General features: G+C 36.7%; 1 protein-coding gene across 1 annotated transcript; it reads left to right on the forward strand.

Annotated features, from left to right (window-relative positions):
• The first annotated feature begins 747 nt into the window (after positions 1 to 747).
• On the forward strand, positions 748 to 3,257 carry LOC137728189 (endo-1,4-beta-xylanase 5-like). The gene is made up of 7 exons (XM_068467052.1): positions 748 to 805; positions 1,004 to 1,050; positions 1,146 to 1,365; positions 1,468 to 1,631; positions 1,742 to 1,840; positions 1,932 to 2,720; positions 2,892 to 3,257. Exons 1-7 carry the CDS (start codon positions 748 to 750, stop codon positions 3,255 to 3,257), a joined length of 1,743 nt encoding a protein of 580 aa, XP_068323153.1.
• Positions 3,258 to 15,841: the final 12,584 nt, after the last annotated feature.

Here is a 15,841-nt window from a genome sequence, read left to right on the forward strand (position 1 = left end):
CAAAAAAGATTTGGTACCCACGAGGCCAAAATATAGCCAAGTGGGTTGAGGACTAGGCAAACATAGCCAACCAACCAGCCCTGAATGAAAGAGAATGAAAGAATTTTATAGATGTAGCGGAAACTAATTTTAATGTCAGTCAAATTAAGTATTGATGTAGCGGAAAATAATTTGAGAGAGAATGAAAGAATTTTATTCGAGAATTTCTAGTAGTGTTTTACAATGTGAGGCATAGCTAGCTTTTAGACTTGTGGTGTGGCTATCTTGGAAAATTACAAAAAATACCCCTAATTCAATAGGAAGAATCAAATGCCTAATTAATTGAGAAATGAATGACTTATTCATTTGAGGGATTAATGACCTAACGGTTACAACAGTTACACCAATTACTAGACAGACATCAATATCCCGCAACAATTATAATTTTTTTTGGGTTTTTCAGTCAAATTAATTATTAAGACAACGTATATCATTGAAAGCTTGATACGGGATATATACATATCGTCTCATATCTTTAATTGCTTGATGGGATATGGTTATAAATATCGGTGTCATGTTTTTGTGTTTTTTTTTTTTTTTTTTTTTTTTTTTTTAATATTCCCGCTAAAATCTAGCCATATTTAGCCATATTCTACGTATAAATATCAGCGTTCATCTCTGTATAAATACAAAGCATAATATGCTCTCTTACCATATGGTTCTTCGCTCTCACTCTAAGGTTTGTAATTAGCAAGCAAACAACATACAATGAAGATTTTGGGAGGAATCAATTTGCTTCTGTTGTTATGCGCTTCCATTTTTGCAGGTTTGTTTATCATGTACCATCTTTTGTAAGCAATGTTCACCATGAGAGCCGTCACGTTATAAACTTATAGCCGACCCTTATTGCCAATGAATCATAGTAACTGTTGGCTTATTTCGCAGTTCTCGAACGAACAATTAATCACTATTAACTTTTGTAGCTAGTTCTTGACAATTCATTACTCAATCAAATGTTGTGCAGGGTATGAAGTGAACGCATTATCTTATGATTACACAGCTAGTATTGAGGCAAGTTGCTTTCACTGGAATTTCTTGCTTTGTTAGTTGAATTAGAATGTAACAAATTTAAGTTCTTGAATTTTTATCTTTTGCCCTTTGTACAGTGTTTGGAAAAGCCTCATAAACCAAAATACAGTGGAGGCATCATCGTAAACCCGGAACTAAAACATGGCTTGAAAGGATGGTCTGCTTCTGGCAATGCAAAACTACAACACAGAGAATCACAAGGCAACGAGTTCGTTGTGGCACATAGCAGAAATGAACCGCATGACAGTATTTCTCAAAAAATTTATTTGCAAAGGAACAAGCTCTATTCATTCTCTGGTACAGAATTAGTTACGGGCAACTATATATACTGCAACAAAGTCATCATGCACTCCTTCCAAAAATTAATATTTTTTTTATATTTGTTTTGTGCAAGTGTAGCTTGGATACAAGTGAGTAACGGTAGTGTACCAGTAACAGCAGTTTTCAAGACAAATAGTGGATTCGTGTATGCTGGTTCGATTGTTGCCGAATCAAATTGTTGGTCCATGCTCAAAGGTGGTCTAACTGTCAATTCATCAGGCCCAGCTGAGCTTTATTTTGAGGTAATACTCAATACTTGCAGGCAAGAGTGTACAAGTAGTCTTCTAGTTATAATTGCGGTGCGTTCTTGTGTCATAGCATCTGTTGACATTTGCATTTATGTACTCCGCAGAGCGACATAGCATCTGTTGACATTTGGGTTGATAGCATCTCATTGCAACCATTCACCGAAAAGCAATGGAAGTCTCATCAAGATCAAAGCATTACCAAAGTGAGTTTGATCATGTCTATTTATCTAGAGTAGGTTTGTTGATGATTGAATTGTACTTCGATTTAAAGACTAATTAACTATGATATCTCAGATTCGTAAGAGAAATGTGAGAATTCAAGCACTTGATGCACAAGGTAATCCACTAGAAAACGCAACAATCTCCATACAACAAAAGTCTTCAAGTTTCCCTTTTGGGTGTGCTATCAACAAGAACATCCTCACCAACATTGCCTATCAAAATTGGTTCACATCAAGGTTCAGAGTCACAACATTTGAAGATGAAATGAAATGGTACAGCACTGAACCTTCTTGGGGTCATGAATATTACTCCGTGGCTGATGCCATGCTTCAGTTTGCGAGAAAACACAATGTTGCAGTCCGTGGCCACAATGTGTTCTGGGAAGATCCCCAGTACACCCCCGGTTGGGTCAAATCACTCACTAAGCAGCAACTTTTTGCGGCCACTGCCAAGAGGCTTCACTCTGTTATCAATAGATACAGAGGGCAAGTTATAGCATGGGATGTGGTGAATGAAAATTTACATTTTAATTTCTTTGAACATATCTTGGGTTCAAAAGCTTCCGCCCTTTTTTATAACATGGCTATTAGAACTGATGGAGCAACCACCATGTTCATGAATGAATTTAACACCGTTGAGGACAGTAGAGATGGTTTATCTACACCCGCTAAGTACCTTCAAAAGCTGAGAGAGATACAAACTTTTCCGGGTAACAGAAATGCACAGTTAGGGATTGGGCTTGAGTCTCATTTTAGTATGGCTCCTAACCTTCCTTACATAAGAGCTTCGATCGATACTCTTGCTGCTGCAAGATTGCCCATTTGGATTACAGAATTAGATGTGAAAAGCAGTCCCAATCAGGTAAAATTTGATCAATTTAAGGTGTTAGACTTTACAAATTGAACTAATAATGTCGTTTGATCTTTCTAAACCCAAGCTGTTTCAATTTATATATAGCTAGAGTTTATGGTTATATGGGGAAAAATTTATGATGTGCTTCAGTATGACTAGCGTTTCTGTTTATATTGGCAGGCTTTGTACTTGGAACAAATTTTGAGAGAGCTATATGCTCACCCTCAGATTCAAGGAATTATTATTTGGTCTGCTTGGAAACCTCAGGGATGCTACAGAATGTGTTTGACCGATAACAATTTCCGCAACTTGGCCACTGGTAATGTTGTTGACAAGCTGTTACATGAATGGGGTTTGAGGGCTGGCTTAACTTCTTCTGGCATGACAGACGCTAATGGTTTCTTTGAGTCCTCTCTCTCCCATGGTGATTACAAAGTGAAAATCACTCGGCCATCAGCGGTGACAAATTCGTCCTTGGTTCAAACACTGAATGTGGCACCAACCACTGTGTCCCACCAACCTTTGGAGATCCAACTTTCTGTTTGAATTTTTTTATTGTCTTGCGGTTTTAGTACAAGCTTTATGCTATCTTGCCTTTTGTGTGTTGTTAATGTTATCCTCTTAATAACTAATTGATTATGTTCTTATATAAATTTGCGAGTATGTTGTTACTTTAATACCAAGTGACCCTATTTAAGAACATAAAAAATCACATCGGCAGCATCACCCTGGACTTCAAGAGATAGAATGCCATGTCCTTGATTAGAAACTTTGTGTTCCGTTACTGAGTGTCAAAATTTCCCGTATTCTAAGCAGAAAAGGCCAAAAAGTTGGAACTACCAGGGCAAACAACAGGTCTCCTAGGTAAGTAGATAGGACAGCGGAAATTTTGACACTCATTGATGAACTTGAAAAGGAGAATTAGCATTCTGATGAAGTTACCATGATATTTCTCCATTTCAAGTTTACTACCTCCATGTACATTTCACCAAAAAGGTTTATTGTGTAGTTGGAACTTGAGATAATGCCCCACTAAGAATATTAAAGACCCCGAGTCTATATATTTACGCAAATCCTTTGTTTGCTGTACCAGTGGTAGACGAGGCTAGTGCTAATGGCTATATAATTAACACAAAAAGGAGTGGCTAACCTGATCGAAGCGGTAGTCATGGGCTCATTGAAGACGAATATGAGAGGATGAAGACAGTAACAATACTAAAGTCTTCTACAAAGCATCTAGCCAGATATAACTATTGTATTGGAAACGTTTGTTGTGTATCTAAGGTTTGTAGGGACCTTAGTATTTATGTTGGCTAAGGTATTAAGGTTCCGTCCATGAAGGAGACCGAAATCCTATATTATAATCACATGTCTATCAAAGATTTAATCAGCCTTATTTGGATTAATTCAAGACACACATTCAGAAGGCTGATATAAGGGTTCAAATCTCAATCTTAATTCCATTACATTGTAGACCGTTTAAATGTTGATTTATATTGGATTACAAATGGTCTACAAATGTCATATTTATAATTGCGTTTCTGAATAGAGATCAAAACTACTTAATGGCTAGTGATTGTGCTCATACCCTATCGTCAATACAAGCTTCTGCCAAACAAGTGCTTCAACATGGAATTAACAATGTTGTAAGGTTAACATAACCTATAACCTTTCTAATCACACATTTATGCTAAAATCCTCATTCACATGAAACATTGTCAAGTTATGATTACAAATGTGGGATCATGATTTTTTAGGACCGGAGTAAGGCGGATCGAAATAGAATGCCTCAAAAGTCCGATAATGGGCTCAACAACTTCCCAGCGGAGTTGAATAAACGGACCAACGATGCCAACATCATCCTGCTTCGGAGTAGTGGGCGAAGTCGTTAGACTTAACTAGGATTGACCATGCTTGTTCCACAAGACATGAGAATCAGCAAACTTACTATATTCTTGGAGTGCTTACAATCTAAGGATTGGATTGCGCGGCAAGTAATCACACTCTCAAGAAGATTTAATATCTATTTCCTATATATCCTCAGGGATTCTCTCGGTTTCATACAGATTCCTTATCCTAAAATGTCTCTATCTCGACTAGTGTAAATACCCTCATCTAGGTTAATCTCAGGTAATGTAATTATCGTACACTTATTCTCTTGTCTACTGCTTGAGTCTCATAATATTGCTTACTACCTTGACCATCAGAGAGTTTTTTACCCCTCCCCCCTCCTGGTGAGGTCTTTGGATACTTACGGTTGTTTACTATTTTGTAGGTAAACGGATTTGTGCATCTCCACCATTGACGGTGGTTCGCGAATTTGGTTCTAACAATTGGTGCTTTCATTAAGAGTGAACTTATATTCCTCTCGACCAAATCACTTTACCATCACTGCAATGGCTATTCCAAAGCAATATTACTGCACATGCGTCACCTCTGAGCATAGCGACTTCTCTAGTATGAAAGATAGTCCCACCATGAAGCGAATCTGAGAAAGCTTGCTACAAATCTATGCTTCTGTGATAAGCTTCGAAAACCTTCACGAATGAGGGAACAGATAAAGCTCGCTGACCTCGAAAGGCGGATAATGGTCGTTGAAGACATCGTCTCTAGCTTTGAGGAGTTGTTGGATGAGGCAACGCCTGTTCAAACCCCCCAGCAAGAACACTAATCTAAACTCATGTGCTAAGGGTCATCACTCCACTACCAAAACATCACGCTAGAAGTTTTCGCTTCTTCGCTTTTCTGCTTTAAATGCCCATGATTTTGAAAAAAAAGCTAGGTTTGCTTGAGTTACCAAACACAAATTAGAGTTCATCTTTTTCTTCACTCCTGCTTATAAAAAAAGTTAAGCAATCCCAAACCAATACTTAGGGCTGGTTTGGTATGATTGTGCTTTGAAAAAAGCTACTTTTGCTGTGTTGTGAGAATAAGCAGCTACGAAATAAAGCAACAGAGTGTTTGGTAAACTTTTTTGTAAATGTGCTTTTGGAAAAAAAAAAAAAGAGAAAAAAAAAAGGTATAATACTAGATGTGATATGACAAGCCACGACGTCGTTCGCTGGCAACCTCTTCACCTTCGTCTTCCTCTCCCTCCTCATCTTCTCATTCCACACAATCGTCAAAAATAGGACCCACCTCCTCACCTCCTTCGTCGACCGCGACCTTTCTCTCAAATCCCTCATCTCCTGCCTCGACCTCGCTAGCGTCAGCAATACCAACCACCGCTCTCCCAAATCTCTAGCCAATTCCTTTTCTCCGATCTCTCTCCGCCGACGACACTGCCTATTTCTTTACGTCACCCGCGTTGGAACCTTAGACAACGATTTCTTCTTTGGCAATGACAACAATGCTCACTCTCTCTTCAGCCTCAATCGGATCGCCCCAATCCTCATTTTCTCCTTCTCCTCTTACTCCACCTCCAAATTAAGGTTTAATGGAACTTACGGGACAGGAGTTTTTGAAATTGTGTGCTCCAGCCTCACGTTCAAGGCTGAGAAATTCACCATTTATGATGACAGAGCTAGAGGCAGAGATGGCGACGGAGAAAGCAATGAAGGGGAGGAGAAAGACGGCGATGAAGAAATGGACGATTGGGCCGTCGATTTGCAATTCTTGATCAACAGATTGGAGCTGGGTCGCCAGGACGTGGCAACGTTGTTCTTCTTCCTGAAAGTGTGAGGAATCAGGAGAAATTTTGAAAATAAGCCACTTTTTGAAGCTACTTTTTGCAGCTTCCACTTTTTAGCTTTTTTCATCTGAATTGAAAAAAAACTGGTTTGGGGTGTTTACCAAACACCAAAAACTCTCCCGGCTTTTTTTAAAATCACCTAACCCCAAACCATACCTTAGTGTGGACAACAGACGAAGGCACTTCGCACCTGTCGACGGTGCACACTCCATTTCATCAAACAAATTGAATGCATTTCGATGCCAACAAAACAAAAGGATTATGAGCAAGAAGCAATGATGTCCCAAATAGAAAATTTTCTTACCAAAATGCAAATACGTTGAATTAGTCTTATAGTTAAGTGAAGACATGCAAACTTTTCCTTTGTGCTCTAACCTGACAAGGTTGCATGGGTAAGGAAGTCATTAAAAGTCCACAAGAGAGCAGGTTGCAATGTGAATGACCATTCCTAAACGCATCATAGGCAGTGTTCTAAAGATTGGTCTAAGTGGTGAAGGCCCGCCACGATTTAGTGCATCATTTCAAAAAATCGGTCTGGAGCTAGGCGGTCCTAGGCAGTTGGGTTTTTCTTTCTTTTCTTTTTTTTTTTTTTTATTAATTGTGTGCTTTTTGTTTTTTTAGTTTTCATGGTGGTATACTTATGAACTGGTGTACCTAATTTGCAAAGGATGGATTGACTAAAAGTTCATCCGATTATGAAATGAATTGGAGCACTTATGAGGGGATACATACAAATAAAAGAAATAAAACTAGATACAACAAGGTTAAATAATTCAGTCTATGTCATATCCAATGCAAGGATCATGAACAAAAAGAATTTGGTCTATCATCCAAGAATACTCCTCATTATGATTATATGATTACTGTTTTTTAAATATTGAACTTGTTGGATAGATGTACTTTGTGTAATCTTCTACTTCTATTTTTGCATTTTATCATTCTTTTATTATCCATACAAGTATAGTTTTTTTTTTTTTTTTAAGTGTAAATAAACACTTATTTACAAGATATACAATAAATTTACATAAATCCGTATAGGCCGCCTAGGTGCTAGACCGCTGCCCACCATCCGACTAGCGCCTAGCGTTTTTAAGAACCTTGGTCATAGGTGATGATGCCATCTTCCCACAATTTCTTCAACTCTTCTATTAATGGTTGAAGATAGATATCAATATTATTGCATGAAGCACATGGTTTAGGGATTAACAATGCTATGAATATAAACAGGTCTTTCATGTGTTGAAATATGCTCGAAAACAATTAATGTGGCAACACGTAATTGGTTATTCAAGTCAAATTAATGTCGAGTAATTGACAAAAAAAAAAAAACAAGGCAAGTGAGAACATCCATCAATCGAGTAGTAAGATTCAAGGTTTGTTATTGGCTAGGATGAATCCAAGGAATAACTTTAGTAGGATTGCAGAGATGTTCCAATCTTGGTATATGTACCCTATGGATCTTAAATCTTAAATTATGTTCCTAGCCATAGGATTATCGAAAGGACTATCAAACATCTGCAAAAGCTGGTTTATGTCGTATTCTATAGTAAGTCTCATATTAAGCATGTAGTGACATAGAATCGACATAAGGGTACTCATCTATGAGATCGAATTCACTGAACATTGACCAACCATAGAAGTGTACGAATGGAAGATTGACTACTTGCCAATCGTACAACACTTCTGAGTTATGGATGCATCTAATTCTTAGACCTGAGACATTACTAGTTATCTCGTGTTAATGAATGTGATCTTTGGTCTCACCTAAAAGCTCTCAAACAATAGTGGAGCTCAATAGTGTAAGGTTTGGAATCATGTGCATCAACATGGAGATACGTGAAATGCACAACAAGGAATATGTTACCTTCTAGGTAATCATGAATGTTTGATACGCTAGTAGCCCGTTGATGATCTATCTCCAAAAATCTTTGGTCAAAGCAATGTATAAGAGATACACCATGGTGATCATATTCATGCTTAGAGTTTGACAAATGTTCCATGCTCTAAAATTTCTGATCGAAAGATGGTAAACAGAGGAACCGAATTGCATTGTAACTATAACTAAGGTTCTAAATAGTGTTGTATGAATTCAAACATATTTTGACTAATTAGGGTAGCCGAAAGTCATTGCTAGATGTTACTATTTGGTTTGTGGATATTCCTACAAGGTTGAATTACAATGGTTCTAACTATGTAATTAGATTAATTTGATTAATCAAATTATCCACTGCACCCAACTTTAGTTGAAATCTAGTAGGTCACACACACTAGAATGATATCAAAAAAATAAAACTGGTGAATGTTGTATTTAATAAAAATGGTTTATACTAAATGCTTTTGGTTTTTTTATATTAGCACCTCACAAAATGTTGAATGCACCCCACATTAAAATTTAATATTAAATAACTTATTTATCCTACTATGCAATGATAATTTTGACCTTATTAGGTTAAAAATTAAAAAAAAAGGGTAAAGTACAAAAAACTACCTCAACTATTAGTGTCACGATGATACGAAAATAGTTAAGCACACAAATTAAACCCTATTTGTGACAATTGTAGTAATGATGTAAGTAGGGATCGTTCTAACCGGGGATTAACTAGGGGTGCTAATCTATTTTGAATTGACTTGAAAACACAAAACTTAAATGCAAAGACTCTTAACAAGACTACTATGACTCAGAATAGCTTTGAAATACTCAAACTGCCTAAAACAATCAAATTGACTCAAACAGAAACTAGAACTTGATTTAGACGAATTTGAAAGTGTTTATGACTCCAAATGCTTAAAGACACAAAAATAAAACAAATACGAATGATTAAGACTTAACGAAATATGGGGGAAATGTGTTTGGACGATATTAAATTAAATGGACAGAATATAATTAAGGGCAAAATGTAAATATGAATGTGATGAAAATATGGATGATGGAATAGCCAAGGGGTTCTTCTCCACACATGTTACACTTGCATACAAGATTGATTTTCAGTTGGTCTTTCGATAAGTTATGAAACTCAACACCCCGGGTTAATTAGGTCCGCTTAAATTAACCGTCAAGTTCTCCTTAAGTTAATGAATTGGATGGGTTAGCGCAACGCAATTCACCACATTCTCCAAAAGTCCTTTACGTGAAAAGCACAATAAAGATACAATCAAAGATCATTAAGCATCATGAAAACTATAAGTGTTGACGAGGCATTCGTAACTATGATGAGCATGAAACTAGTGCCAAGAATTCATTTAACGCGATTGTTTATAAGCAACCTCCACTACTTGTGAATATAAGTTCATAACTATTAGGTGAAACTCACTTATATTCTAGCGTCGTATTCATGCATGAAAATTAAGCGTGCACTCTCAATAAACATACATAAATAAGTTATCAATCAAACGGTTAAACAAATTGAATCCACAACTTATGAAATTCCAACCAAAGATAATCAATTCATATTGCAAGCATAAACATAGTTTCGAATCACCCCCTAGCTAAAGGGGGTTTAGTTCCTCATACGTACAAGACAAAGAGAATTGAAATTAAACATTGAAATCAAAGAAACACCTAAACATTCCAACAACTCAAACTTGAATTGTATGAACATTTAGGCCCTCTTCTCTTCCTCTTCGTTGCGGCACAAGGTCTAAGGAAGTGTTTAGGGCTTTAGGTGTATGTGGAATGGAGTGGGGAATGGTTGGAGTGGCTGCAATGGAGGAGAAAAACTGCGGAAAATGGAAGGGGATGCACGGCACAAAGGTTGTGTTTGTGATGGTGTGTTGTGTGATTGATTTGTGGTGAATGGAATGAATGAATTGTGTCTGCAATGCATGCTTATTTATAGGTAAATGAGAGGGAACATGACAGCTAGGAATAGGTGGAAATGTGGCTGCAAGTTTGGTGAATGATTATGAGTGAATGCATGTGAAAGTGGCTAGGTTGGAAAGCTGGAATTGCATGTGGAGTGTGCTGAAATGGAGATGTTTTGCACGGCAAAGGGTGGAATATGTGGCTGCATGTTTGGGTTTGTTTAAAGGGTGCATGTGGGTGAATGTTAGGTTGAAATAATGATGGAAAAACAGCTAGGAAAAGAGGGAATGCATGTGGAAGTGTGGCTGCAAAGAGAAGGAGAAAAGCTGGAATGTGTTGATGTGCAATGCACGGCAAAGGGGGGAGAAATGATGGCAGGTTGTGTATGTGATTGATTTAGGGTGAATGTGCATGTGTTCTAGGTTGTGAAAGCATGTGGATTAGGTGGAAAGAGGTGGGTGTGCATGTGAGTTGAAATGCATGTGTTTAAATGGTTGAAATGTGTAGATGATTATGAGTATGATAAGTGATAAGTGTATGATATGTTAAGTGATAAGTGAATGATATGTTAAGTGATAAGTGAATGATATGATAAGTGATAAATGAATGATATGTTAAGTGATAAATGAATGATATGTGGTGATGATAAGTGATGATAGGTGGTTATGATAGTTTGGTCTTTAATTTCGTCCATTCCTTTTGCTCCAAACATAAGCTATCCAATCCAAGTCCGATTTTGCTCCAAAATGCTCCAAAATGCATCTTTTTGCTTCCTTAGCCATATGAACCTAAAAACACACGAAAGAAGCATAAAGGACTAAAATAACTAAAGAAACATAACGTAAATGTACGAGAACAAGCCATTTAAGTCGCATGAATATGCTCCTATCAAATTCCCCCACACTTAGCTTTTGCTAGTCCTCGAGCAAAACAAAAAAACAAAATAAAACGAAACGAAACAAACCAAAGACAATCTTAAACCTTCCAACGTTGCCTCAGGGATTTCCAATGCACATGACATGTCAAAAATCATCATTCCCACAGATTTTGATCATCCTTACACTTAAGTACATACTTAATCATAGTCACCACATATTAGTTCACAATTAAGCATTTAAAACCATGTTTTGAATGTAGTAACATGCCTTAGAGAATTTGCTCAATTCCTTAAAAGATATGCACTCAGTTTTCACTCAGATTTTCTGACTACACACCCTAAACTAGTTATATGTGAGAAGATTGATGTAAACATAAAAACGAACACTCACATATATGTATTTCAAAGGAAGCAATTTCTGGAGTTAATAAGCATGTTTAGATATGATCTCATGAATGGAATGCTACTACTTAGATGCGAGAACCAGTGACACCATATGCTCATACCAAATTCAAACTCCACAATTGAAATACATAAACAATTGAAATACATAACACTCAAGATAGAAGTCAAGGGTTGTAACGGGGCTTGGGGTAATTGGCTAAAAATGAAAGGATATGGAAAACAAAGGTTCTTTAAGCAATAGTGAGCAAAGTATTGAATTAGGCACTTAGAATTCCCTTTAGAATGCAGAAGTCAACTTTGATCACCCAAGGGGGAATTACACAAAACTTAGGGCCATATTCATCTTTTTTGGACCCTTTCTTCAACCATCAACGCTCGTGAGTTCATTCTCACTTATTTTCACTCCTTTTCTTTCTTTTCTTCTTCTTTTCCTTTTGAATCTCAAAACATACATATAAACTTAAAAAAAACAAACTTTTACTCCCCCACACTCATTTTCTTGCAGAATGTAACTCAAAAGGAATTCATTTAAGTCATGCTCACTATACTTCAAGAACAAGGGTATAGGAAAGTCCTACTCTAGGCTAGGTAAGGGGTGATGTGGTTAGCAAAGAAAATAGGCTAAACGAGGCTCAACGGGGTTAAAACTTACAACATATACGAAATATGGGAAGTAAGGCTATTTGTCTATGGTGGCAACTACACAACTTCATCTTGATATATGTTATGCAATTCAATGTCATGCTTTGAATGAAACGGATATAAGTTCTAGCATTTAGTTCTATCATGATACAATTGCATTCTAAGTAGCAACCAAGCAAGGAATAATGAGATCATGCAACAACTTTAGAAAACAAAGAATCACAGATTATAACTCTCCAAAGAAAGTAATGGCTCGAGTCTCACAGGGATGTAGCGTTATTATGAGTTCCTTCCTTCAAGCATGTTACAGAAACGAATTTTTCTTTTATGATTGCATGTGAAGTCATACATTATAACCATAACCAAGCATATACCAAGAGTAAATCACACTTTTCTCCATGTTTATAACTCTTTTTAACAGTCATGCAATTACAAACCAAATCCTTATCATTGTGTTGGAAGGTACCCTAAGACACAAACACACAAAAACGACTCAAAACACTCTTTTTAGGCTTTTCAAATTTTTATGTGATTTTTGGAGTTATAAAACAAAACACACTAAAACAGTTTAAAAACACCTTAAAACAGCAAGGAACAACACTTGAAGTTATGGGTGATAAAATCTCACGAATTTGCATCAACAACATTAGTTACCACACAAATTAACCCTCTTTTTATCATTTGTAGTAAGTATGTAAGTAGGGATCGTTCTAGGCCGGGGATTAGGAGGGATTGCAAAATCACTTGGATTTGACTCAAAAACGTAAAAACACAATATAAGACACCAAACTAAACCATATTCTAAAAACACAAACTAAATTGATTTCTAATTAAATTGAACAATAAAGTAAAGGGGGGATTGTGTTTGGACGAGATTAAATTAAATGGACAAATTGTAATTAACGGCAGAATGTAAATATGAATGTGATGAAAATATGGATGGAATGCTAGCTAGAAGGTTCTTCTCCACACATGTTACACTTGCATACAAGATTGATTTTCAGTTGGTCTTTCGATAAATTATGAAACTCAACACTCCGGGTTAATTAGGTCCGCTTAAATTAACCGTCAAGTTCTCCTTAAGTTAATGAATTGGATGGGTTTGCGCAACGCAATTCACAACATTCTCCAAAAGTCCTTTACGTGAACAGCACAATAAAGATACAATCAAAGATCATTAAGCATCATGAAAACTATAAGTGTTGACGAGGCCTTCGTTACTATGAAAAGCATGAAACTAGTGCCAAGAATTCATTTAACGCGATTGTTTATAAGCAACCTCCACTACTTGTGAATATAAGTTCATAACGATTAGGTGAAACTCACTTATATTCTAGTGTCATATTCATGCATGAAAATTAAGTGCGCATTCTCAATAAACATACATAAATAAGTTATCAATCAAACGGTTAAACAAATTGAATCCACAACTTATGAAATTCCAACCAAAGATAATCAATTCATATTGCAAACATAAACATCGTTTCGAATCACCCCCTAGCTAAAGGGGGTTTAGTTCCTCATAACTTTGAAATCAAAGAAACACCTAAACATTCCAACAACTCAAACTTGAATTGTATGAACGTTTAGGCACTCTTCTCTTACATTCCTCATACGTACAAAACAAAGAGAATTGAATTTAAACATTGAAATCAAAGAAACACCTAAACATTCCAACAACTCAAACTTGAATTGTATGAACGTTTAGGCACTCTTCTCTTCCTCGTTGTTGTAGCACAAGGTCTAAGGAGATGTTTAGGGATTTAGGTGTATGTGGAATGGAGTGGGGAATGGTTGGAGTGGCTGCAATGGAGGAGAAAAAATGGTGCAAAATGGAAGGTGATGCACGGCACAAGATGTGTGTTTGTGTTGTGTGTTGTGTTGTGAATGGAATGAATGCATTGTGGCTGCAATGCATGCTTATTTATAGGTAAATGAGAGGGAACATGACAGCTAGGAATAGGTGGAAATGTGGCTGCAAGTTTGGTGAATGATTATGAGTGAATGCATGTGAATGTGGCTAGGTTGGAAAGCTGGAATTGCATGTGGAGTGTGCTGAAATGGAGATGTTTTGCACGGAAAAGGGTGGAATATGTGGCTGCATGTTTGGATTTGTTTAAAGGGTGCATGTGGGTGAATGTTAGGTTGAAATAATGATGGAAAAACAGCTAGGAAAAGAGGGAATGCATGTGGAAGTGTGGCTGCAAAGAGAAGGAGAAAAGCTGGAATGTGTTGATGTGCAATGCACGGCAAAGGGGGGAGAAATGATGGCAGGTTGTGTATGTGATTGATTTAGGGTGAATGTGCATGTGTTCTAGGTTGTGAAAGCATGTGGATTAGGTGGAAAGAGGTGGGTGTGCATGTGAGTTGAAATGCATGTGTTTAAATGGTTGAAATGTGTAGATGATTATGAGTATGATAAGTGATAAGTGTATGATATGTTAAGTGATAAGTGAATGATATGTTAAGTGATAAGTGAATGATATGATAAGTGATAAATGAATGATATGTTAAGTGATAAATGAATGATATGTGGTGATGATAAGTGATGATAGGTGGTTATGATAGTTTGGTCTTTAATTTCGTCCATTCCTTTTGCTCCAAACATAAGCTATCCAATCCAAGTCCGATTTTGCTCCAAAATGCATCTTTTTGCTTCCTTAGCCATATGAACCTAAAAACACACGAAAGAAGTATAAAGGACTAAAATAACTAAAGAAACATAACGTAAATGTACGAGAACAAGCCATTTAAGTCGCATGAATATGCTCCTATCACACGACACTTTCATACCTTATTTTTTAAAATTGACAATGTCATACCTCATCTTTAAAATTTGTGTCAATGTTATACCTTTCGTTAGCTTGGCCGTTTATTTCTTCGTTAAATGCTGACGTGGCTTGATCCGAGACCCCCCCCCCCCGGCACCCACCCTCTGCCCTCCACACCCATTCCCCCCCTCCCATTTTCTCCGCACCCCAGGTTCTCAACCTTTGGAATCGCCCTGGCGAAGGTTTCCCGATTCCACCTCAACAAGATCTGGGTCTTTTTTTTTTTTTTTTTTTTGGGTTGCAGGTAATGGGTGCAGAGGGTGGGTGTGAAGGTGGGGAGGTTGGGTGCGGGGAGAAGAGGGGGTGGGGAGCGGGGAAAACAAATTGGTTTTTTTTTTTTCTCTTTTTTTTTTCTGAGTTGCAGTTGCAAAAAGGGGGAAGAAGATGAAGATGGGGAGAAGAGAGAGAAGGGGGGGGAAGGGGACGAACTGATGTTGTGATGTTGGTTTTTTTTTTTTTTAATAACTTTTCTTTATTATTTTAATATTTAAAAAATATTAAATGATTTTTTTTTAGTTTTTAATAATTTTTTAATAAAAAAGGGGTCTCAGATCAAGACACATCAGCATTTAACTGAAAAATAAAGGGCCAAACTAAAGGAAGGTATAACATTGACACAAATTCGTAAGATGAGGTATGACATTGTCAATTTTAAAAGATGAGGTATGAAAGTGTCGTGACACCAATAGTTGAGGTAGTTTTTTGTATTTTACCCTAAAAAAAAAAAAAATATATATATATATATATATATATATATATATATATATATATATACCCCAAATCACTTTTAACGTATTATTTATCTTCTTCAACTATCAAAACTCTTCCGACCCTCCATTATTGAACAATACTCTAACCAATGAAACTACAAACATGTTGATT

The sequence above is a fragment of the Pyrus communis genome, chromosome 3, assembly GCF_963583255.1.
Source record: "Pyrus communis chromosome 3, drPyrComm1.1, whole genome shotgun sequence".
Classification (NCBI taxonomy): Eukaryota; Viridiplantae; Streptophyta; class Magnoliopsida; order Rosales; family Rosaceae; genus Pyrus; species Pyrus communis.